At 46.5% G+C, this 22,459-nt stretch overlaps 1 protein-coding gene across 2 annotated transcripts in view; it reads right to left on the bottom strand.

Annotated features, from left to right (window-relative positions):
* The window catches only part of KIN (Kin17 DNA and RNA binding protein), a 236,145-nt gene that overhangs the window by 33,012 nt on the left and 180,674 nt on the right, over positions 1 to 22,459 (bottom strand). For both annotated transcript variants that reach the window (XM_078677075.1, XM_078677070.1), the window contains exon 10: positions 12,893 to 12,961. In XM_078677075.1, coding sequence (XP_078533201.1) covers positions 12,893 to 12,961 — 69 coding nt within the window. The remainder of the gene's footprint in view (positions 1 to 12,892; positions 12,962 to 22,459) is intronic.

The following is a 22,459-nucleotide window of genomic DNA, read 5'->3' as shown; positions in this document are numbered from 1 at the left end:
GTCCCCTTGGTTTAGCAGGGGAAGAATTTGTTGCAGTGTCAGCATGTGAAAGTGTTCTGACAGTATATACATGTTGAGGGGGCGTAGATCCAGAATAGGTCTGAGGGATCCGTCCTTTTTTGGGATGAGGAAGTACAGGGAATAGACCCCTGTGCCTTCCTCCTCCATTGGTACGAGCTCTATTGCGCCTTTTTGCAGCATTACCAAGACCTCTTGCTGCAATAAGTGCAAGTGCTCTGCCGACATAGGACGGTGTCTTGGGGGAATGTTGGGAGGAGTGGATGTTAACTCCAAACAATAACCGTATTGGATAAGTTTTCTCACCCACCTGTCTGTGGTGATGGATGTCCAGACTGGCAGGAACTGCTGGAGTCTCCACCCGACAGGTGTTGGATGGTCGGGGGGCAGTGACAGAGAGTCACTGTTTATTTGCGGCAGAGGAACGGGAGTTGTTGTTCCCTTTGCCTCTGCCCTTGGCACTATTACCTCTGTATCCCCCTCTACCCTGCTTGGGGTAGGAGGTTTGTGCACCACCCTTTGTAAATTGTGATTGTTGACCCAAGTGTCCTCTGGCAACACCACGCGCTCCTGAGCGACGAAAAGTGTTTCCCCTGAATTGTTGTGACTGAAGTGCCCCCTGGACTTAGCAGTCTCGTTGTCCTTTTTAATCTTTCAAGTGTGGTGTCTACATCTGGGCCAAACAGTCTGTCAGGATTGACGGGCTGGTTGAGGATTGTAGTTTGGATGTCAGGCTTAAATCCAGATATACGAAGCCAAGCTTGTCGTCTCAGCATGACGCTAGTGTTAATTCCCCTAGCCGCTGTGTCTGCCACATCAAGTGCACACTTTATTGCAGCGTTTGATATAAGCTTTCCCTCTTGTATGAGCATTTCGGCTGCTTCCTTATACTCATCAGGTAGATGTTGAAGGAGCTGTTCTAGGGTGTCGTAATGCGCCCTATCGTAACGCGCCAATAGTGCCTGTGTGTTCGCTATACGCCATACATTGGCAGCCTGCGCAGCCACCCTCTTGCCGGATGCCTCAAGCACTTTCGACTCCTTGTCTGGGGGAGGAGCTTCGCCCATAGTTTGGGAGTTTGCCTCTTGCGGGCATTGGCGACCACCAACGAGTCTAGAGGCAACTGTCCTCGAATATATGCAGGATCTCCAGGAGCTGGCCTGTATTTCTTCTCGATACGTGGGTTGACCACTCGTGCCCTGGTAGGTTCTTTAAAGATCTCTGGGGCATGTTTAAGGACATACAAAAACAATGGAGAGAGCAAGGGTTATGTTCACCGAAGTGAACTGGGAGTACTCCTGTACCCCTGGATACAACTGCAGAAAAACAAATAAAGGAGTACCACCAGTGAGAATTCACAAGTCGCTGTAGGGGTGGACGGTTTTTGCAAAGTGGAGGAAATCTCCTTTTATTAGAAACCCCTCACTCATCACCTAGTGATGACATGCTTCATCATCGGGGTCCACCCTAATGACCTAGCGTCATCAGGGTGTGCTTCAACACCTGATTGCAGTGGAGCAGGTTGTGAGTGGTGGTGCGTGAGAAAAGAAAAGGTAAGTGTGTTAAAAATTGTCCTGGTTTGAACTTGAGAAAATAAAGATTTTTTATTGGCAAGCAACTGGACAATGTTAAAATCGTGGCGAGATAAAGTGAGGGCAGTGATGAGCCCGTGTATCTCTCTATGTGTTGGGTCTACATTTTTCAACCTTAGCGGTTATGTTGAACCAGGTTTTCGTCAGGACCTCAAAACCAAGTTGGTGGATGGTCTGCGTCCCCTAAAAGACGCACCCAATCCTACCACATGGGACCACTGTATGGCAAAAATGTGCCCGTGGTGTTGGCTCGCTCCACAGTGGGTGAGCTCTAAAAATCAAAACACCTGTAAAAGAAAATACGGACATTTGTCACATATTGAGCGTATTTACAAGCCTGTAACGTAGTGCAGTGCTTCAACGTTGTGTCAGCATGCTGTCACACCCCGTTACATGGTGAATTCAATGGTAGCATCATACTTTTAGCGTTACCGGTGTTGGGCTCTACTCCAGCATACTTCTAGTGGGAGGAGGGAAGTGGTAGTGCACAATGTGGGGCGGTGAAAATTAACCGCAACTTGCACACTGAAGGAGTGCTGTGATTATTTTTCTATTCACAACTTTCACGCAGTACAATAAATCATCACCGCGTGATTCTAGCTCGCATACTGACTAGTTTGTGCGAGGCTATATCCGTTTAGATAGTGCATGCATTGTCATGGAAAACTGTACAACACAAAACAAAACAAACACGGCACAGACGCGTGACAGACAAAGAATATAAAACCAAGGCTCACTCTCAGTGGAGTGTTCGAAGACTTCATGGGGCAGGGGAGGTTACCCTCGTGAATAAACGTATTCTGTAAGAGAATGGTTTTTAAAGGAAGGCGTTATTGCGAGCGAGAATGGCTTCTGAGCATCAAAGCCGTGTCCTGTGTGCGCTCGTGGCGGCGCTCGTTGTGAAAGAACAGCCCTGAGGGAAGAGAGGATCTCTACTTACAGTTTGTCGCCGAGGATTACAGCTTGCAACCTACTGCCTGCACCGCCCCGTTAGTAGTGGGCTAGGTGAAGGCGGGAGTAGATAAACTAAGAACGCTGCCGTGATGGGCGTGGTTAAGCCGCGATCACGTGCGCGGTAGCCCGGCAACCAGAGGCACTGTGACGGTGGCTGCACAGGGTCATAGAGGTGCAACACTAGCGAGTGTTCGAACCTCGGGCATGGTGGCTGGAGGCTATGACGGGCACAAAGATATTAAATTGACAAATATAAACGGACTGATATTACTATTCAAAATTTATAAAATAAAGTAACTACATCATAATTAGTCATGAGTTGAGAGAGGGGGGGTTCCCAGAATACTATGGAGTGTATGGACCATGGGGAAGTCTGAATTAAAAACCTCCAGTGTGGGAACTCGAGCATTGCCTAACTTGGGGCTATGCTAAAGGGGAGTTTGAGAAATGCCATGGCTGATCCTCATTAGAGGAGTGCCTGACCATGGGGATAGTTCATTTTGGCAGAAAGGTAGACAGCTCATTGGGGGGTCACAAGTAGGCAGATTGCTGCTAGAAGAACAGTAGGTAGACTTAAAGTACTGAGGCCCAAGGGATATTATCATTAAGGCCAGTGATATGAGTAGAAAGTCTGTAGACCCAACGTTGTTCTTTTTCGTGTAGAATTTTTTGTGAGTTGGGTCCATTTGGAATCTGTTCGATGACGGTCCATCTCATATCGTTTGGGGTGTGGTTCGCACCCAGGAAATGGTCTGTCAACTTGGTGGCGTTTTTTCTGCAGCGTATTGTGCTGCGATGCTCGCAGATGCGTTGTTTGACCTTCCTCGTCGTCATCCCAATGTAGTTCTTACCGCATGTGCACGTGATCATGTACACAACGTTAGTGCTGTTGCAATTTGTGTGTTTGCGCTGTTCCCACACTCTACCTTCTTCGAGATTCAGTGTCTTCGTGTTTTCAGTTAAATGGCAGACACTACAGTCTCCGCATTTGAAGTGCCCAGTGATCGGTGGCAGGTTCCACAGTTCGGTACGGTGTTATACGTTGTGACACAAGTGAGGGGAAGAGTAATCGAAAAGTGCCAAAAAAGAGCTAGGAATCAACCTCGGGATGCCCTACTTGAAGAAAGCATGGTCCAAAATGATTCAGTTCCCCTCACTTGTGTCACAACGTATAACACCGTATCAAACAAAGTGAGTAAGAGCATTAACAAACATTGGCAAATTCTCAACACAGGCATGCTCAAATGGGACAAACCACTCTTCTCCTACAAAAAAGCACCGAGTTTAAAAGACAGCCTTGTCAACACAAGGCCAAAAACTGTAACCAACAACCTCAACCCTAGCATTACCCAACTGTGGAACCTGCCACCGATCACTGGGCACTTCAAATGCGGAGACTGTAGTGTCTGCCATTTAACTGAAAACACGAAGACACTGAATCTCGAAGAAGGTAGAGTGTGGGAACAGCGCAAACACACGAATTGCAACAGCACTAACGTTGTGTACATGATCACGTGCACATGCGGTAAGAACTACATTGGGATGACGACCAGGAAGGTCAAACAACGCATCTGCGAGCATCGCAGCACAATACGCTGCAGAAAAAACGCCACCAAGTTGACAGACCATTTCCTGGGTGCGAACCACACCCCAAACGATATGAGATGGACCGTCATCGAACAGATTCCAAATGGACCCAACTCACAAAAAATTCTACACGAAAAAGAACAACGTTGGGTCTACAGACTTTCTACTCATATCACTGGCCTTAATGATAATATCCCTTGGGCCTCAGTAATTTAAGTCTACCTACTGTTCTTCTAGCAGCAATCTGCCTACTTGTGACCCCCCAATGAGCTGTCTACCTTTCTGCCAAAATGAACTATCCCCATGGTCAGGCACTCCTCTAATGAGGATCAGCCATGGCATTTCTCAAACTCCCCTTTAGCATAGCCCCAAGTTAGGCAATGCTCAAGTTCCCACACTGGAGGTTTTTAATTCAGACTTCCCCATGGTCCATACACTCCATAGTATTCTGGGAACCCCCCCTCTCTCAACTCATGACTAATTATGATGTAGTTACTTTATTTTATAAATTTTGAATAGTAATATCAGTCCGTTTATATTTGTCAATTTAATATCTTTGTGCCCGTCATAGCCTCCAGCCACCATGCCCGAGGTTCGAACACTCGCTAGTGTTGCACCTCTATGACCCTGTGCAGCCACCGTCACAGTGCCTCTGGTTGCCGGGCTACCGCGCACGTGATCGCGGCTTAACCACGCCCATCACGGCAGCGTTCTTAGTTTATCTACTCCCGCCTTCACCTAGCCCACTACTAACGGGGCGGTGCAGGCAGTAGGTTGCAAGCTGTAATCCTCGGCGACAAACTGTAAGTAGAGATCCTCTCTTCCCTCAGGGCTGTTCTTTCACAACGAGCGCCGCCACGAGCGCACACAGGACACGGCTTTGATGCTCAGAAGCCATTCTCGCTCGCAATAACGCCTTCCTTTAAAAACCATTCTCTTACAGAATACGTTTATTCACGAGGGTAACCTCCCCTGCCCCATGAAGTCCTCGAACACTCCACTGAGAGTGAGCCTTGGTTTTATATTCTTTGTCTGTCACGCGTCTGTGCCGTGTTTGTTTTGTTTTGTGTTGTACAGTTTTCCATGACAATGCATGCACTATCTAAACGGATATAGCCTCGCACAAACTAGTCAGTATGCGAGCTAGAATCACGCGGTGATGATTTATTGTACTGCGTGAAAGTTGTGAATAGAAAAATAATCACAGCACTCCTTCAGTGTGCAAGTTGCGGTTAATTTTCACCGCCCCACATTGTGCACTACCACTTCCCTCCTCCCACTAGAAGTATGCTGGAGTAGAGCCCAACACCGGTAACGCTAAAAGTATGATGCTACCATTGAATTCACCATGTAACGGGGTGTGACAGCATGCTGACACAACGTTGAAGCACTGCACTACGTTACAGGCTTGTAAATACGCTCAATATGTGACAAATGTCCGTATTTTCTTTTACAGGTGTTTTGATTTTTAGAGCTCACCCACTGTGGAGCGAGCCAACACCACGGGCACATTTTTGCCATACAGTGGTCCCATGTGGTAGGATTGGGTGCGTCTTTTAGGGGACGCAGACCATCCACCAACTTGGTTTTGAGGTCCTGACGAAAACCTGGTTCAACATAACCGCTAAGGTTGAAACATGTAGACCCAACACATAGAGAGATACACGGGCTCATCACTGCCCTCACTTTATCTCGCCACGATTTTAACATTGTCCAGTTGCTTGCCAATAAAAAATCTTTATTTTCTCAAGTTCAAACCAGGACAATTTTTAACACACTTACCTTTTCTTTTCTCACGCACCACCACTCACAACCTGCTCCACTGCAATCAGGTGTTGAAGCACACCCTGATGACGCTAGGTCATTAGGGTGGACCCCGATGATGAAGCATGTCATCACTAGGTGATGAGTGAGGGGTTTCTAATAAAAGGAGATTTCCTCCACTTTGCAAAAACCGTCCACCCCTACAGCGACTTGTGAATTCTCACTGGTGGTACTCCTTTATTTGTTTTTCTGCATGTTTAAGGACACCTTTGAGCATAGGAAGAATTTTAACCGTCCTTTCTGAGAAAGTGTTAAACAAAAAATCTTCCTCTACCGGGTCAGCATGCATGTCCACATCATGATTCGCTGCTGCCCGTTCGATTAAAGCATTAAATGCTGCAGAATCCTCTGTTGGAGATGTACGTGCCCCAAAAACTTGTGGATCATGTACCACCTGCTGTCCACCTTGGTCCCCAGTGTCGTCATATGTGTCCTGCTGAACATCAGGGTCATTGTCCACTGGGAAATTGTATTGGTCTCTTCATCATCATCCTCTCCCCCTGATTGGATTGGGGAAGGTGATGGACTCCTCCTTGGTGGTGGTAGAAGAGGCTCAATAAGGACAGGAATGTCCTGTGCAGTCCTTTTTTTCTTCAGTGGAATAACATAGGATTCCAGTGGTTGGGAAGTGATCTTCCTTTTGTAAAGGGTCAGTTTCCCTGTTTGGGCATCGATGTAATGCTCAGATTGGTCTTCTGAGGCCTGAAGCGCTGAAGGAGCCGAAGTCTTTGGCACCGTTTTAGGTGCAAATGCCTTTGGTGCCACCTTTGGTGGAAGAGTGTAAAGAAGCTTGGCTGATGACTTCTGAGGAGTGTCAACCGGTTTCGGAGCCGATGGCGTGGGAGACGGCGCCGACAAAGTCTTTTCCCGAATCCTTTTGAGGGAGTCGGTGACCTGTGTAGTGAAGGAGGCGGAGGGTGTTGTAGCCGACGGCTGGTGTCCGGTGGCGTTGGAGTCCCTCGGTGTCGACGGTATGTGCGTCGACGAATCTTCAGCCGCAGCGTGGCGCGGTTCCGTTGCAGGCTTTGGCGCCGATGCTGCAGATCCGACAGCTTCATGCCGATGCGCAGTGCCTGTGGTCTTCGGCTCGTGGCTTGTAGTCGATTTTTGTTCGACTGGGCGTTTAGTCGACCGCGCCGTAGGAGCGTCCGAAGGCGTGGGAACAGACTTCGACGTTTGTGCCGGAGCAACAGAGGCCGACTCTTGACGGACGGCCTTCTTGGAGGACGAGTCCTTGTGCACCTTCTGCGGCGCTGTCGGCTCGACAGCCTTCTTCGACTTCTGTGGTCCGGAGGTGGATGGAGTCGATGAAGGAGCAGGCTTTGATATTTTTTGTTGCACGTCGGCCATTTTAGGTGTTGTCGATTCCGTTAGTTTCGGTTTCGATTTTGCCTGGACCTCGGCCATCTTAGGTTTTGTCGAATCCGTGAGTTTCGGTTTCGATTTCGGCTGGACGTCGGCCATCATAGGTGCCGTAGAAACCGAAGGTTTCGGTTTCGATACGTGCAATGGCGGCTCCGCTTGAGTGTCCGTGGCCGGGCGAGAAGGCGGGCCGGGGATAGCGGTGCGGGGTCGTGGGTAAGGCCGAGTGGCGATCCCGTGACCTGAGCCTGAATTAGATAGACTTCGGGGCATAGCTCTTCCTCCGAGCTATCTTCCGCGGCCCCATAAACTTCTTCGTCGTCCCCTAACTCCTCGACGTATTCAGTGTCCTGTCCCTGTCCTTGGACGTGTTCCTCGGGATCGGACTGGACCTCCGTCGACGGAGGCGAAATTTGCAGATGATGGCTACCGCCTTCCAACGCGGGGTCGTCGAATATGTCGTCGGGTGCCGGCGTCGCTTGCTGCGCCTCGAGGCGCGCCGCGCGCCGATGCTTGAGCGTCTTCTTTGACCTGAATTTAAAGCAGGCCATGCAGTCGTCTTCGTTGTGGTCCGGTGACAGGCATTTATTACAGACCGGATGCACATCGATGTGTGAATATTTGGATCCACAGATGGGGCAGAACTTAAATGGGCTCCGCTCCATGTTAAGGTTGTCGGGTCTTGCTGCGACGAGAGGGCCTCGATGTCTGAAGAGTTACTTGACTCCGTAGATTTCCGGCTCCGAGAGTCAGACGACGCTCGAGACCGTGCGCAAACAATACCGACGCTTGTAACGAAGGCCTTTTGGCCTTAAGAACAAAGTGTATCGGTTCCGACACGGAGACGTCGAGAACCACATCCGAACCCAATGGCGGAAAAAAACAATCTGGGGATGGAGTCGATGCCCATGCGCACTGTAGTCCAGGGGAGGAGCCACCTATCTCGTGATACTTCGAAGACTCTTCCAGGACAACAATGTGCAATCATCCGGACCCAACACTAGGCGGCGATCTATGCACTAGATATGAATTTAGCAGCCCACATGCCTCGAACTTAAAGTCACCCACTAATACAATGATTGAACTCCCCCCCTTGCTTCTTTGTTCCGTCTCTTCCCTTAATCTATTGCTTAATTCCAGTAGTGCTACGTGTTCCCCTTGTGAGGGCCCTGGGTTGTAAAAATTGAACAGCTGTATTTTCTGCCCTCTGCCTTTGTAACTAAGTGCCTGCAGGGTATGCGATGTCCAGGATGTGACTGTCCATTTACCTTCTAAAGTTATGTCAACATAAATGGATAACCCTCCTCTCGCTCTCCCTGCTCTACTTTCCTGTGCTGGGACAGCAAAGCACTTGAAACCTTCTAGTTGGTACAGTGTCGGGTCCACTGCCCAGGTCTCTTGGAAGGCTAATATACTATAGCTCTGGAGTTCTTTTCTCCAATCTGGGTCTTCAAATTTACCCGCTATCCCTGCTATATTCCAGGAAATAACTCTTATATTGCCATCCCGGGCATCACTTTCAATTGGACCCTGGGGCGGTGGACTAACCTGTAACCCAATCCCCTCGCTTCTAGTGTTAGGTTCGGGGTCCACTGAGGCTTGCATTCTTAGGGCATTTCTTGACTCCATAGGTGCCTGGTCCTTGGTCCTCCCCCTATTGTCTATGCCCACTTCAGCCCTGCATGGCAGCCCTAGTCATTCATTTCCGTCTAGCGTGTAAAGGGGGTATATCTATTGGTCCACTGGGGGCCTACTTGGTGTGAGAGGTACTGCGCACTGCTATCATTATGCCTTACCCAATGGTCGTCCACAATCCTTCCTCTAGTCCCCTGTTTGGGGTTTGGGGGATAGGCAACCAGTTTTCTAGGGTAGAAAAAACCTAATGGCATTGCCCTGATTGTACTCGTGGTGTTTCTATTATGATTCCCCAGTATATACTGTACTAAGTTTGGATTCTTAAAATTTGCAATAACGCAGTTGCCTTCTCTATCTTTTCGTCTACTGCCCACCCAGCTTACCCTTCTGACATATAAGATTTCCCCCTCCTCTTCAGCCTGCAATGGTCTATGGAGGTTTAACCAATTAGCAATTTTCCCCTTCAGTTCCATCTGGGATTCTCTCTGCCCTATTCTGAGTTCAGGGACCCCTGTAAATATAACTGCAAACGGACTTGCTTCCGGCGGGAAGTTGACATATGGAAGATGGGCTTGGTGTCTATCGTGGTGTTCAAAGTCATGGTTTAGTGTAGGGCGGGGTCCTTGTGGCCTAGACACAGGGTTTTCCTGGCTTGATGTTATATCATTCCCCCCAATACCCTGCACTTTCCTTGCTTCCTTCTGACCCCTACTTGGTGGTGTATTCGGTTCAGTATGTACCTGTGCAATGCTGCATTAGGCATTGCTCACGCAATTATTTATCTGTCGGGATTGTTGTGGTGGGGCAGTGGAGTCTAATCTGGAATTGACTGGTTGATTTGCGGTTTGTGTATCCTTAGCCTTTCCCTGCTTCTGGATTTCATGTGTTATTTTATCCAGTCTACTAATCAAAGGTTTGATTTGATTAACTATGAAGGTTTCGAGGTGCTTTTGCAAATCTAGAACTATATCGTTCACCCAGCCTGGTGGAACAAAGTGGGCACTAGGTTCTGGAGTAGAGGGCACATCCTCCCTCACTCTTACTTCAATACTCCTGGCAGGGCGCTTCAGGCGTCGTCTTGGTATCTTTTTCGTCCCCCCTTTTCTCGCATCCTTCCTCGTTGGTAAGGTTTCCCCTGTACTTAACACGGATTCGTCCTCCCTGGGTAACTGAGCACATGGGACCTCGTCACTTGGATCATTTTGTGTGTCCCTATTAGAAACCTGGCTATAGTTCCCATCTATCGACTGCGTGGGTGAGAGTGGCACTGTTAATAATGACATGGATATACGTCTTTCCGTTCGCTCTATCTCCCCCGCCACCTTTTTAGCATTAAGTCTATTGCAGTTGGGGTACCCTTGAGGGGTGCCAAGGTAGCATTTTCGACCCCTGGCTTCTTAGGTCTCGCAGGTGTGCCTAATTTATTTTTAGTGGAACGAGTTTTGGGCTTTGTAGCCATGATGGTTTCTGCTGCTATTGTGTAAGCCTTTTTGAAACAGTGATCTGGTCGGTGTTTCACTAGCCGCTTGCTGTTTTTCCACCCTCTGTTAATCACTTTGTCAGTACCTGGGGTGAGCGTGTCTTTTCAGAAAAGCCAACATTTGTGGCCCCTACCGTCCTCCTCCGTTCACCGACGGCCACAGACGGCCCGCCCTCTGCCCGGGCTCAGCCCGCGCGCGTCCCCCGCCGCGGAGGTGGAGGTGGGGCTTTATGCGCCTCCGGGCGCCAATGGCTCTGCGCGGCTTCCGCTGCCGCCACTGAGGGTTGTGGGGGGTGTAGTCCCCTCCTCCGCACTGCGGTCGCAAAGGTCTTAGCTGTGGCGGCGGGAGGGGGGGAAGACAAACACCCGTGAGTTGCCTGTAGCCTGTGGAGGGTTTAATGCAGGACCAGCAGCGCCTTCCACTGCGCCGGAATTGCCCCAGGTATTTTCCCGGTACTCCGCCCCAATTAATGCTTGATTTTTTAAATCGCCCTGGGTTGAAGATTGGAAATCCTTCCTGTCACATATACGTTTTACAACCACCGCAGTCCTTGTCGTCCGAGTGTTACCTGTGAGATAAAAATACTAGCCTGTCATTTGCACGCTCCAGGGACTGCACCAGTTCACCCATGGACCCAATAGCGCATCAAAGGGTTTTGGAAATTCCTTCCTATCTTCTGCAGGGTTGCGAAAGCATGTGCATGAGGCTCCAGTGGGAATACTGTGCTACTATCATCCAAGTTTTGGTACTTATTTTACAAGCCTCAGAAGGTAGAGGCCGGAGCTTGCTTCGATAGGATTCAAACTTAAGACACTAGATTTTCTTAAGTGTTCAGCTGTCTTCGCATTATTCCAGCTTCCGTAACATAACCTATTCAGTATCACAAACAGCACTGTTTGAAACAAGCCAGGGGCCCCCTGTTTGCAGAATCGGTCTTTGTATCCACTAGTCTATTTGTTATTTGCATGCATCTGTGTGCATTGTGCTACCTCACTGAAGTAGTGTAGCACTTTCCATGACTGACTTTATAGGACGTGTGTGCTTAATGAACAGTGGCGTACTTGCTGTGTTTTCTGAAATACCTCTTCTGTGAAGCGTCCCAAAGTTAGAAATTGTGATTTGATTTCTGCATTCAGAAACGCTCCTTTCTGGTTTAAAATTGTTCCACTGTCAGGCGCACGAGGCAGAGCCTACAGGCAGTGTATTTCAGCAGCGCCGCTGCATGGAATCTGTGATGCGCCCTGTTGTGCCTCTCGGAAACAGAGGAACGAGTACCATGGCTAACGCTTCTGGGATGAGAGTGGCAACATATCGCCATATAATTATATTATATATAAATTAGGACTGGGTTGGAACTCCACGGAATCTCGCTGTGTTTTTGTGTACCTTTCTTAGAATTACGCCCACCCGTACTTGTCTCGCCTTGTGTGCAATGCTTGCGGTCCAAGCAGGCCTATTAATACTTTGGGTTGAAGGTACAACTTTACTCCCCCACCAGATCTGCGAAGCTTGGGGTCCCAGTAGGACTAATTTGTTCCAGGCACTGGAGACTGTAATCGCTCTTATCTCCCAGTCCCAGGAACTACACTATTGCCAAGCTTAGGTTCCCAGCTGGTTGAATGTCTACTTAACATATATGTACGTGGGACGCTGGCTAAATAGGGTTAGCTGGGAGTCCTAAATAGATATATGCATGACGAGAATGTGACTGCAGGGGCAAGAGATTGTTTTGGGAGCTGAGACGGAAGATGCTATTCTGAAACATACTTATAGCTCTTCATATCGCTGCTGTACAAAAGTCTGTTTACACTGAAAATAACCAGATCTTTAAATTTAACACATGAAATTAAATTTGCAATGCATTTTGTAAACATGGGAAAAACACTGCATCCATCATTTTTGTGAAATCAAAATATATTTATTGCCACTTATTTTCTGAACTTAGGAAAACACTGGAAAACAGAGAAACTAAACACTTGAAACAAGAAACCATAAGTATGGCTACGCTAAGAGACAAAGCTAGAGAGTTAAGGTAGGGATAAGAATAAACTTTTGGCACTTCCTCAAAGTCCCAATAGGGTTTAACAAGACACCTTGTGTCATGGGTGAACTAATGGGCATGTCTTCGTCTTTTTCTTAAGGTTAAATGCAATAAAATGTATTATTAAAATACATATCAAATAGCTGCAAAGTCCACCTCTGGTTGTGCGTCAAGGATAGAAATGATGATATGCTAACAGGAACTTGGCTCAATGGAATGAACACTATAGTTAACTATAGATATGCTCTTGTGATTTGGCAATTAGTTTTGGTTTGCGACAAGACTGCTCATAATTTGACAACACTAAAATCAAACCATAGTTTCCATCACAGGCAAAACAAATTCTGTAACCTAAAATTTATATCACATACGTCTTAGCCCTTGAAAAGAAATGTTACCTTAACTACTGCTTTCCTTTTATGATACTTGTCTCCAAGTTTTTTAGTCACAACCTTCACAATTATTTCCTGAAACAAAAACAGCCAAAATTAATTTAATACTTTCACTTTATCCCAGCATGGCAAAATGAATACTTTCCATATATTCGGAAATTGTATTACATGCAGGATAAAGAATTCAACACCTCATTCCCACCTATTAACACATCTAATAATAGTCCAACTAAATGGCACCTAAGGTTTTGTGGAAAGTCCACATTCAAGCAATCCACTTTCATAATCCATAGAAGAGAAGGATGGATCAATTGTGACCCCCTGCTTTAATTTACCTACTGTAACAAAAAGCACAGATGTGTCTGCAGAAAGGAAAAATAAAGCCTGATGGAATTATTCTGCATCTTCCACACAAACTGCAGATCTATTCAGTTCTCCTCACTGTTTAATTATTAAAAACATAAGTGCCAGTGCACACATTTTTCTAAGATGACCACTTTCAATACTGGCACTGTATCAATCTCTCTCTCTATCCCTTGTCTGCTCTCTGTCCCCTCTGCTGTTACTTTAACAGTCTATTCTCTAAAAGAGCTACTCGTTTTCTCGGTCACTCCTGGTGTGTTACCCCTCTCTCCCTCTATTTCTGATTTGCCATGTATTCCCTATCCATTCTACCCCTACCCATTTCTTCTCCCCTTCATTTGTGCTCTGCTCCCCCCCTTCTCTCTCTCGGCTCTTTACCATCTCTCTTCTAGCACAGATTAGCTCTCTCCGTTTAATCCCTTACCAGCTCTTTTTTTTCGCTCTGCCCTCTCCCCAATAGCCCCTCATTCTCTTTCTTTTCTTTTTCTCGATCCCTCTCTCCTTCACACCCATGTCAGCGTTCTTTTCCTCTGCATCTAAATTGTCCTCCTCCCTTACTTCTTCTCTGCTTCCTTTTATCCATCTCCTCTCTTTTTCTTCTCCTCTCTAACCCTGCTCTCCCTCGTCTTTCGCCTTCACCACCACTCTCATTCCTCTCATGCATGCACTTCCCTGCTGGTTTTTACTCTTCTTGTTTTTATCTACACCGACACACCAATGCAAAGGAAAACTTTACACCAAACACACACGATTAAGAATAGTTTGGTACTTTCTGATCTGTGCAGTACTTCAGCACTTGTCGGTCGATGCAAATGCTGTTTGAACTGATAGCAGAAGCCTTCATCCAAGTACCTAGAACTTTTAAAGTTCTTGCATCACATTATTCATTCGTGCAGACATTGGTCTTAGAAGGTGCTGCTGACAGGACAAATCACAAACTGCCACAGGGCTAACTGTTTTGCTAACAATACTACTAGAACCATTGTGGGCACAACATTTCTCCCCGTGTGCCATCTCTTTTCCTCAAATTATGTACAAAACATGGATGGGAAGAGCGGATTCACGTTTGAAGTAGCTTACAAGTACTTCTAAGATACCATTGAAACCTGCACACTCACACATAGATATACTACTCATTCAACAGTTGGTAATACCAGTTCAGAGTCTACAATACCTTTTCCAGAGAAATTTCCCAAAAGTATCAAGGCACAGGAGTTGCCTTTCCTAGGAACCTGAACCATCTAGAGCACAGTGCAGGCTTTGGATGTGCAGAATCTCCCAAGTCAGCATGTCAGATATAAGAGGGTACTTGAGATATTACGGGAAGCATTAAGAAATCTCTGGACGCTTGCCAATACCACAGCTCCAAACACTGTAAATAAACATTATCCAACTAAACTTAATTAGCCATCTCCCTAGTGGACGTGATGCTGGATCAGCCTGGCCAAGAATTTAGCATGTAATGTGCAAATAGTCTGTATTTGAAAGGCAAACGCTCCATTCACTGATCTGCGTAGGAATGCTTATAATTACATTTCTCAAATTAATAACTGTTCTAGACTAATTATATCAACAAGAAGTGTTAACAGCATGCCAAAGTGTGGTGAGGGCCCCCACTTAACGAGGTACAGTCAGCAGGAAAATACTGCTGTACATTCTCAGATGTCACCAGAGGAAGAAGCCAACAGCACATGTGGGGCTGGAGGTACAGATGGGTGTAGACCAATTTGTTTTGTTATGGAACAGGTGGCTGCTCGAGAGCAGCACTCGTCACAGCAAGTCATGTTCGCACTGGTGCTACCTGTAATTTGTTCGGTCCAGGCCAGAGGACATCGCCATCGATGTGAAGCTTGCCCTGCCCCTGCCCACAACAGCACAAACATTGTCCCCGGCCGTAAGGCTGCCAATGCCAGAGAACGCACCCACGCTCAGCAATGATGTTTCTGGGAGACAGAAAACCAGTACAAGGTGCATGAAAGTTTAGATGGGCCAAGGTTGCATCAAGAAGACTCAGGGCAGTATACAGCGGTGCAGGCTATAATCGGCAGGGTAGGCAGCAAGTGCTAAGTCCACACCTAAGTTTATTCTTCTTGTGTGCTCTCCCAGTCTGCCCTGCTCAAACTCAGCCATCAGCCAGCCCCCGCTACAATTATCCAATGGGAGGCCTGGGCTCAGGCAGGGACAGGGTGCAGCAGACTCCAGGAATAGGAAGGCAAGTTATTGATTGTGGAGTACTTCTTGGAATCGTTATGGGCGCAATGACCTCCTCACTAACGTGATGATACGCATTCATGCCTGCATGGACAGGGGTGGGCGAGCTTGTGAAGACATACCAGACAGCCACCCAGCAAGCTATATCATACATTTTATTTTGAAGTTGAACAATTAATACCGAGACCTGCTGAATCGGAGATCCATAATCCCGGTCCTGTGAAATAAGTGCTAGTGCTGAGCACTGGAAACAGTCTCAATTAAGTACTGGGTCCCACTCTAATTCTCTGTAGCAGTGTTGCCATTCCCTTGTCAGGAGCTCCACAATCCATACATTCTCAGAATAAAAATGAAGGCAAAAGAAAGCATATAGACCTTCCCTCACTCCCTGTTTCAATAACCGCAGACCCAATCCAAGACCTTACAAAACTCAGAGCTCCTACCACCCAAGCATCAATTTATACCAGAAATACAGGAAGAGGGAGATGCTCTTCTCAACTTTGGCGTCCTATGTTGCTCCATTCTACATGATAGATGTTCACCAGTAGCACCAGAAAGGCTACTGTCTCTCTCAGATAGTAGAAAAATGTCCTCGATTTCAGTGGGTACTCAAAAATAGGTTGGTTCACCCCCCCCCCCCTTATTGTGTTCTGCTATTACTCCACTTTTTCTGCAGCTGGATTTGGACGACAATGGCACCAAAGTGAAATCCTGAGAATTCCCTCTTGTCTGCTTCTACTCTTTTCACCTACTTTCTCCTATTTCTTTTTTCAAGTAGCATCTAGCACCCTAATTTTGACCTAACTGCCCTTAACTTTAGAAAAGGAGTGCCTCCAGTTTGTCTTTGATTGCAATCGACCAGGAGTCAATACAGTGATCTTTCCTTGTAGATGCAGCATCAGTGCCAACCAAGCTTTCTATAGGATAGAAAACCCAGTCACACCCACAATCTCCATCTTACACTATCTTTCTCTATTCAGCCAATACCTCCCGGATGGAATTAGTCCAGGGTGACGGCAATCGGTTTATAGATCGTACAGCTTTAGCTGTGGGTTGTCGAAGACCTACAATCTCCAGTATATTAAAATATACACATAACCAGCTTCGTGCAGACTCTTCCTCTTCAGTGGATAGATTTAATGTCCATCTCGCTTGTCGACTTCTTACTGAATAGTTTTCCTCCCAATTCTTAGTATCTCTCCCTCTGGAGCATCTCTTCTTTACCATATTCTGATAAGATGGCTTTCGTGTCCTTCCACTGATTACACTGAGGGAACACATTTTTACTTTAAGCCCTCCATGGGAGTGCATGCTTTTTGCTCTCTCCCAATGCGCGGATTCCCCCTTCACACCCAAACATACTATGTTGCTCTCTTGCCCATTCTTTACCCACCTATCAATGAGTGATTTTTTTTGTTTTGCTAAATAACGTTAGCCTCTACATAAAGTGGAAGTAGGGATATTTTTATTAAATGGGTTCAGCTGTTGTATAGAGATCCTACAGCCAGGATTCGGAATGGCAGGACCGTATCAAGGCGATTTGGGTTGTGTCGAGGGATGCCCCCTCTCGCCACTACTTTTTGCTCTAGCAATGGAGCCACTTGCTTGCCGACTAAGGACGGCACAGCGTGGATGGGGTATACAGGTTGGAGAGTCCGCCCACGTGGTCTCCCTTTACACAGGTGATGCATTACTATACCTCGGAAATCCCAGACAATCTGTGCCCATCATGCAAAACATTTTGACTGAATACGGTGGACAGACCGGATAAAAAGTTACTCATAAAAAAATCCAAGCTATTTCCTTTGGGGTCCCTGGCGGGGCGACAGCAACAGATATGCCTCTCATGGATCTCCTGTGGGAGACCAAGATAGTCCGTTATTTGGGATCCGGGTCACACATGGGGCAGAAGAATTCGAAAGGGAGAATCAGGCTAGGATCGTTGAAGGCTTAAAACATAGTATACAATTCTGGAATACACTGTGGCTATCCTTAATGTGCAAAATAGCCCTAACTAAAATAGTCATTCTGCTCAGATGTTTGTATCTTTTCCAGGAGACCCTATTTAACATCCAGAGACTTGCCTTTGCAGTCCTAGATAAACTGATAGTGGAGCTACTATGGCACACAGGAAGACGGAGGTTTAGCTTAGCAACACTGAGACCTACCTGGAGGAGGGGTGGGTTGGAGGTACGATGCTTGGAATACAATTTCTTGGCCTCGGACCTCCAACATGCAATTTCCTGGTTGGATAACCATGAAAACTTGGAACACAGGCTATTGGGGGGTTTGACTGGACAATACTCATATTCTGAGGTGCTCATGATGGGATCGAATGCACCAATGTGGTTGCCTTACATAGTGATAAGAAGAGCGCCATTCACTCCTGACATGAATATATGGTCTCTGCACCCATTCAAACTCAATGATTACACTATGTTCTTACGTAGGTGGAGGGAGGGTGGATGCGAGGTGCTGGGGGATCTCTACCCTGATAACCAGTTCATAAGTATGAAGGACGCCTTCAAGTCTTTTCAACTAGGAACTGGCCAGTTAAATGGGAATTCCAACAGGAGGTGCGCTAGACGCACGCACTTGGGAACTTATATACAAAGAGGTCAAGACCACCTCCACCAATGTCAGATTTAAACTACTCCAGTACAATGTAATACATCAGGTATATCGGTCGCCTAAGCGGCTTCACGCCATAACCCTGAGAAATCTTTCAACAACCCCAGATGCGTGGAGCAGGGTGCAGATTTCCTACACATGCTCTGGAGGTGCCCAGATTTAGATGGATTCTGGGGATCTATAGTCCATAGGCTCCACCTGGTTACGGGGTGGGAGGTCCCTAGGGAGATGTCCCGTTGTCTATTTGGCCGTTTCCCGTTTAGTAAGAAAAAAAAGTTGAGCAGGAAATTCCTCATCATTGGGTTAGTACTGGCTAAACACAGAATTGTTATAGGGTGGCTATCGCCTCGTAGCCCGAAAATAGACGACTGGCTGAAAGATCTGGTCAAATGGATTAATGGAGAGGGATGTCATATGAAACTCACAAGAAGGGACAAGAGGATAGAGGAGGATATGAGAGCATGGACAGCGATGCTCACCGAATTGTGGCCCACCCCTCCCCCATGATAACAGTCCCCCCCCCCAGAGTCACTCGGTATATCTCCCCTTCATTCTGAAACCCTATGCTTTCAAGGCTACTTTCTGATCGGAGACTTTCAACTCGCAGCAAGTCAATATGTACACTATTGTTACATTTTTGTATTGTGTTTCCCATCACCTTTGTTGTAAAGCGCTCCGATACCTTCGGGTCCGGCTAGCGCTATATAAAACTCCTAAATAAATAAATAAGTAAATACTTAGCTACTATCAATCCAACACCACTTTACTAGAGGTGCAGGGATCTCCGCTCCATAAGAATCTGCTTTGCTTATTCCTTCACTGGAGCAGTGCATCCCCTAGTCTTGATGACTTTCCTCTTCTTCAGTTTGTTCTTTTTTCCCCGCTGGTTGTAGACCTGCACCATGGCCTCTGCCAAGAATAAGGCTGTGCTAAGTCCAGCTTTTCAGCCCAGGACTCTCATCTGCCTAATGCACAAATGAATCTACGTCCCGTTAGTAGAAAAGTACTAATTATATAACTTTCTTTCATTAAATACTCGACTAAGTTATAGTTTTCAGCATGCACTTAATTCCAAGGATTATGGCTAGGCAAAAGATGCAGCTATAAGTCCAGTTCTATGTGCTTGTGGCTTCTAAGGGCAGATGGAATATGCTACTTACCAGTATGCATCTGTTCTTGGCATAGAGGGCTGCAGAGTGGTACATTTATGAATAGATCGCCATCTGGTGTTGGGCTCGGATGATTGCACTTTGTTTTTCTTCTGGAGAAGTCTTTGTCGTCATAGGTGACTCCTCCTCTCTGTGTTAGTGCGCATGGGCATCGGCTCCATCCTTAGATTGTTTTGCCATAGTAGGGTTAGATGGAGTAGTGTAGTGTAGTACATAAAGATATGCCCATGTAAATGTATCTAAATAAGATAATGTTGGGACAGACACAGGTTTCCGGGGAGGCAGGGAGGGCATGTACCACTCTGCAGCCCTCTATGCCAAGAACAGATACATACTGGTAAGTAGCATATTCCGTTCGAGGCATATGGGCTGCAGATGGTAAATTTATGAATAGATTGTACAGCAGTTACCTCCCTAGCGGTGGTCACCAGTGTCTGTCGCAACTGTCTGAAATAGAGTTTTTAATACAGCTTGGCCCACTCTGGCTTGTTGTGCAGCCTGTACATCAACACAGTAGTGCTTTGTGAATGTATGTGGTGTAGACCAAGTTGCTGCTCTACATATGTCATCTAGGGGAATGTTCCCTAAGAATGCCATAGATGCTCCTAGTTTTCTTGTGGAATGAGCTCTAGGAGGAACAGTTAATGTTCTCTTTGCTTTAATGTAACATATTTGTATACATCTTACAATCCATCTTGCGATGCCTGCTTTAGAGATAGGATTGCCCTTATGTGTTGGGGAAAAAGCTACAAATAGTTGTTTAGTTTTCCTGAAGTCTTGTGTTCTTTCTATGTAGTACAAAATGGCTCTTTTAACATCTAGTGTATGTAGAGCCCTTTCTGCCACCGTCTGTGGCTTTGGAAAGAAGACTGGTAATTCCACTGGCTGATTGATGTGGAATGCTGAAATTACTTTAGGCAAGAACTTTGGGTTTGTTCTAAGAACCACTTTATTCTGGTGTATCTGTAGGAATGGTTCTTGTATTGTTAATGCCTGTAACTCGCTTACTCTTCTGAGTGAGGTAATGGCTATAAGGAATGCCACCTTCCATGTAAGGAATTGTATTTCGCACCTATGCATAGGTTCGAAGGGTGGCCCCATTAGTCTGGTGAGTACTACGTTGAGGTTCCAGACTGGGGAAGGTGGTAATCTTGGTGGAATGACTCTTTTAAGACCTTCCATGAATGCTTTTATCGCTGGTACTCTGAACAGTGATATGCGCTGCCTGTTTTGTAGGTATGCTGCTATAGCTGCTAGATGCACTCTGATAGATGTGTACGCTAGATTACATTGCTGTAAGTGTAACAAGTAGCAAATAATCTCCCTTGTTGATACGTCTAGAGGGTTGATATTGTTATTAGTACAGTGTATAGCAAACCTCTTCCACTTAGCTGCATAGCATGCTCTGGTGGTTGGACGTCTCGCTTGTTTAATTATTTCCATGCAATTTGGGGGGAGATCTAAGTACCCAAATTCTAGGATTTCAGGAGCCAGATCGCTAAGTTCAATTGAGTTGGATCTGGGTGCATTATTTCTCCATGGTTCTGTGTAAGGTGCATGGGTAGAATTCGTAGCTTTTGATGTGGCACTTGTGAGAGTTGCAGGAGCGTGGTGAACCACGCCTATCTTGCCCACGTGGGTGCTACTAGTATCATGGTCATTGAATGTTGTTGCAGTTTCCTGACCACTAATGGGATTAGTGGGAGAGGGGGAAAAGCGTATGCAAATTTGTTGGACCAATTTATCCATAACGCATTGCCCTGCGACAGGTGATGTGGGTACCTGGACGCGAAGCTTTGGCATTTTGCATTCTGATGAGTGGCAAATAGGTCTATCTCTGGTTGTCCCCATCTTTGGAAGAATGGCTGCAGTATTTGGTGGTGCAGTTCCCATTCGTGTATTTGTTCCGACTGTCTGCTTAAGATGTCTGCTATCTGGTTTTGAACTCCTGGTAGGTGTTCGGCTAACAGATAGATGTTTTGAGGAATGGCCCATCTCCAAATTTCCTGTGCTAGTCTGGATAATTGGAGAGAGTGCGTCCCCCCCTGTTTTTGAATATAATACATTGCTGTCATGTTGTCTGTTCTGATCAGGACTGCTTTGTGGATAACATGTATCTGAAAGGCTTTCAATGCTAGAAACACTGCCAGTAGTTCTAGATAGTTGATGTGCAGTGTTCTTTCCTGCACACTCCACCTTCCTTGTACTGTGTATTTGTCCATATGTGCTCCCCATCCGGTGAGCGATGCGTCTGCTGTTATTGTCACCTGTGGAATTGGCTCTAGGAACGACCGCCCCTTGGTAATGTTTGTTCTGTTCCACCACTTCAGAGAGCGGTGTGTGCGGTCGTCTACCAACACCAGATCCGTAATCTGTCCTTGAGCCTGATTCCACTGTGTCGCTAAGCATTCTTGTAGCGGACGCATTTGTAGTTTTGCATATGGTATTAGCAGTATGCAGGATGACATCATGCCTAATAGCTGCATGAACACTCTTGCTGTTAGTGAGTGTTGTGGCTGAAATCTCTGAATGATTGTAAGCATTGCTTGGACTCTGATTGGGTTGGGGTACACTTTGGCTTTTTCTGTGTCTATGGTAGCCCCCAGATATTGTTGAACTTTGTTTGGTTGTAGGTGTGACTTTGTGTAGTTCACCGTGAACCCTAGCTGGTGTAGTAGCTGAATTGTCTTTTGTGTGTGTTGCAGACACTCCTCTTGTGACCTGGCTTTTATTAGCCAGTCGTCCAAGTATGGGAAGACATGAATTTGTTGTCTTCTTAGGTGAGCTGCTACCACTGCCAGGCATTTTGTGAACACCCTTGGTGCCGTCGTGACACCAAATGGGAGGACTTTGAACTGATAATGTTGTCCTTCTACCACAAACCTGAGGTATTTCCTGTGGGCTTTGTGAATAGGGATATGAAAGTAAGCGTCTTTTAGATCCAGTGTAGAAAGAAAGTCCCCTTTCTTCAGTAAAGGAAGTACTTGTTGGAGCGTGACCATGTGGAAATGTTCCGAATTTATGTATGCGTTGAGAGGTCTTAGGTCCAGTATTGGCCTTAGAGACCCGTCCTTTTTGGGGATTAGGAAGTATAGGGAGTATACTCCTGTTCCCTGTTGGTGCTGTGGAACCTTCTCTATGGCATGCTTTTCTAGCAGTGATATTACTTCCTGTTTTAACAGTGTCAGGTGATCTTGTT

Source organism: Lissotriton helveticus, chromosome 1_1 (assembly GCF_964261635.1).
Source record: "Lissotriton helveticus chromosome 1_1, aLisHel1.1, whole genome shotgun sequence".
Lineage (NCBI taxonomy): Eukaryota > Metazoa > Chordata > Amphibia > Caudata > Salamandridae > Lissotriton > Lissotriton helveticus.
The sequence above is the reverse complement of the archived record's forward strand: the minus strand, read 5'-3'. Positions and strand labels throughout refer to the sequence as shown.